Source organism: Mesitornis unicolor, unplaced genomic scaffold, assembly GCF_000695765.1.
Source record: "Mesitornis unicolor isolate BGI_N332 unplaced genomic scaffold, ASM69576v1 scaffold13735, whole genome shotgun sequence".
NCBI lineage: Eukaryota > Metazoa > Chordata > Aves > Mesitornithiformes > Mesitornithidae > Mesitornis > Mesitornis unicolor.
The window spans coordinates 1-3,062 of NW_010187564.1; the positions used below are offsets into that span (position 1 = coordinate 1).

The 3,062-nt window shown below is 55.5% G+C and overlaps 1 protein-coding gene across 1 annotated transcript; it reads right to left on the reverse strand.

Annotated features, from left to right (window-relative positions):
- Positions 1–41: 41 nt before the first annotated feature.
- CPSF1 (cleavage and polyadenylation specific factor 1, 160kDa) lies at positions 42–2,781 on the reverse strand (the record flags this gene model as incomplete). The annotated part of the gene is given in 5 exon segments (XM_010185493.1): positions 42–139; positions 2,103–2,213; positions 2,419–2,487; positions 2,490–2,539; positions 2,635–2,781. Coding segments are annotated over 5 exon segments (475 nt in total), but the record flags the coding sequence as incomplete, so codon positions are not given.
- Positions 2,782–3,062: the final 281 nt, after the last annotated feature.

The window sequence follows — 3,062 nt, forward strand, 5'->3', positions numbered from 1 at the left end:
GGTGACAGCAGCCCCACAGGACCCCCAGGGCACCCCCAAACTCACATCTCCCCCCCCTTGAGCGAGATGACCATCTTGTCGTGGGAGATGAAGGTGGCCTGGGCGCAGTCCAGCGTCAGCCGCACCCCCTCCTGCACCCCTGGCGAAAGCGGGGGACACGGGGGTGAGGATCAACCCCCTGCACCCCCAAATGTGGGGGGAGAGGAGGAGGAGGAGGAGGAGGAAAAGGAAGAGGAAGGAGGAGGCGGAAGGAGAAAGAGAAAGGGGAAAGGGAAGGGGAAGAGGAGGAAGAAGAGGAGGAAAAAAAGAGAGGAGGAAGAGGAAGGGGAAGAGGAAGGCGGAAGAAGAATATGAAGGAGAAAGAGAAAGGAGGAGGAGGAAAAGGAACAGGAAGGAGGAAGAGGAGGAAAACCAGGGCGAGGAGGAGAAGGAAAAGTGAGGAAGAGGAAGGAAAAGGAGAAAGAAGAAGAGGAAGAGGAAGAAAAAGAAGAGGAAGGAGGAAGAGGAAGAGGCAGGAGAAAGGAAAAAGGGAACGGGAAGGGGAAGAAGAGGAGGAAGAGGAGGAAGAAAAGGGAGGTGGAAGAGGAAGGGGAAGGCGAAGGAGGAAGAAGTAGGGAAAAGGGGAACGGGAAGGAGGAAGAGGATGAGGGAAAAAGAAGGGGAAGGAGGAGGAAGAGGAAGGGGGAAGAGGAGGAGGAAGGGGAAGAAGAGGAAAAGGAAGGGGAAGAGGAGGAGAAAGATGAAGAGAAGGAGGACGAGGAGGAGAACGAAAAGGGACAAGGAAGAGGAAGGAAAAAGAGAAAAGAGAACAGGAAAAAGAAAAAGAAGAGGAAGGAGAAAGAGGAAGAGGAAGAGGAAGGAAAAAGAGAAAGGAGAAAGAGAAAAGGAGGAGGAAGAGGAGGTGAAAGAGAAAGAAGAAAGAGAAAGAAGAGCGAATAGAAGAGAAGGAGAGAAAGGGAAACGAAAGGGGAAGAGAATGAGAAACAGGAAGGGAAAAAGCGAGGAGGAGAAGGAAAAGGGAGGAGGAAGAGGAAGGAAAAAGAGAAAGAAGAACAGGAAGAAAAAGAGAAAGAAAAGAAAGGAGGAAGAGGAAGAGGCAGGAGAAAGAGAAAGGGAAAAGGGAAGAGGAAGAGAAAGAAGAAGAAGGAGAAGGAAGAGGAAGGGAAGAGGAAGGGGAAAAAGAAGGGGAAAGAGGAAGAGGAAGGGAAAAAGAATGGGAAGGAGGAAGAGGATGAGGGGAAAAAGGGGAAGGAGGAAGAGGAAGGGGAAGAGAAGGAGGAAGAGGGAGGAGAAAGAGGAAGAGGAAGGGAGAAGGTGAAGGGGAAGAGAAAGGAGGAAGAGGAGGAGGAAGGGGAAGAGGAACAAGGAAGGAGGAAGAGGAAGGAGGAAGAGGAAGGAGAAAGAGAAGGAGGAAGAGAGAGGAGAAACAGAAAGAGGAAGAGAGAAGGGGAAGGGGAAGAGGAAGGGGGAAGAGGAAGAGGAAGGGAAAAGGGGAACGGGAGGGAGGAAGAGGAAGGGGGAAAAAAGAAGGAGAAAGAGGAAGAGGAAGGGGGAAGAGAAGGAGGAAGAGGAAGGAGAAGAGGAAGGGGAAGAGAGAAGGGGAAGGGGAAGCGGAAGGAGGAAGAGGAGGATGAAGAGGAAGGAGAAAGAGGAAGGAGGAAGAGGAAGGAGAAGAGGAAGGGGAAGAGGAAGGAGGAAGAGAAGGAGGAAGAGAGAGGAGAAACAGTAAGAGGAAGAGAGAAGGGGAAGGGGAAGAGGAAGGAGGAAGAGGAGGAGGAAGCGGAAGGAGAAAGAGGAAGAGGAAGGAGGAAGAGGAAGGGAAAAGGGGGACGGGAGGGAGGAAGAGGATGAGGAAAAAAGAAGGGGAAGGAGGAAGAGCAAGGGGGAAGAGGAGGAGGAAGAGGAAGGAGAAGAGGAAGGGGAAGAGGAAGGAGGAAGAGAAGGAGGAAGAGGGAGGAGAAAGAGGAAGAGGAAGAGAGAAGGGGAAGGGGAAGGAGGAACAGGAAGGGGAACAGGAACAAGTGAGGAGAAGGAGGAAGAGAAGGCTGAGGAAGAGGAAGGAGGAGGAGGAAGGAGGAGGAGGAAGGAGGAAGGCCCCTTACGCAGCGGGAAGACGGTGGTGCCGTTGGTGAGGCTGTTGAGGGCCACCCCGTAGGGGGGGACGCTCTGGTTGAGGTAGAGCAGGGAGTTGACGGCGAAGATCACCACGCCCCCTGCCGGCAGAGAGACACCGCGACGACGTCACCGTCACCGCGACGTCACCACGACGTCACCGCGACATCACTGTCACCGCGACGACGTCACCATCACCGCGACGTCGCCGCGACAATGTCACTGTCACAACGTCACCGTCACTGCAACGACGTCACCGTCACAACGTCACTGCGACGTCACCGTCCCCGCGCCGCCCTCGCTCACCGATGGGCTTGGGGACGGCCAGCGCCTGCGTGCAGTCGAAGGGGAGGCTGCTGAGGGACCAGATGACAAAAAAAGCGAGATGGCCACGATGCTGCACGTGTCCTGCCGCACCGCCACGCGCCTGCGGGGACACCCGGCCGCGTCACCCCCCCCCTTCCCCCCGGGAGGGGGCGCCCCAGAGCTGGGCAGGAGTTAGGGGGTGGTTGGGGTGCTCACCCCGGCCAGGTTTGGTTGGGTTCGAAGAGGATGAGGAGGGTGGGCTCGTAGTAACCGTGCAGGAACTGCATGTCCACGATGTTCAGCAGCTTCTCGTCCAGCTGCCGCACGTCGATGATGTAGCTGGGCAGGAAGCTGGATTTCTGCCTGCGGGACGCGCCGGAAATGGGATCGGGGAGGTAAGAAATGGGTCAGAAAGTGCAAGAAATGGGTCAAGGAGTCCAAGAAATGGGACAGGGAGTCCAAGAAATGGGACAGGGAGCCCCAGAAATGGGTCAGGGAGTCCAAGAAATGGGTCCAGGAGCCCCAGAAATGGGCCAGGGAGTCCAAGAAATGGGTAAGGGAGGTAAAAAAAGGGTCCAGGAGCCCCAAAAATGGGTCAGAGAGTCAAGAAATGGGTCAGGAAGCCCAAAAATGGGGTCAGAGGG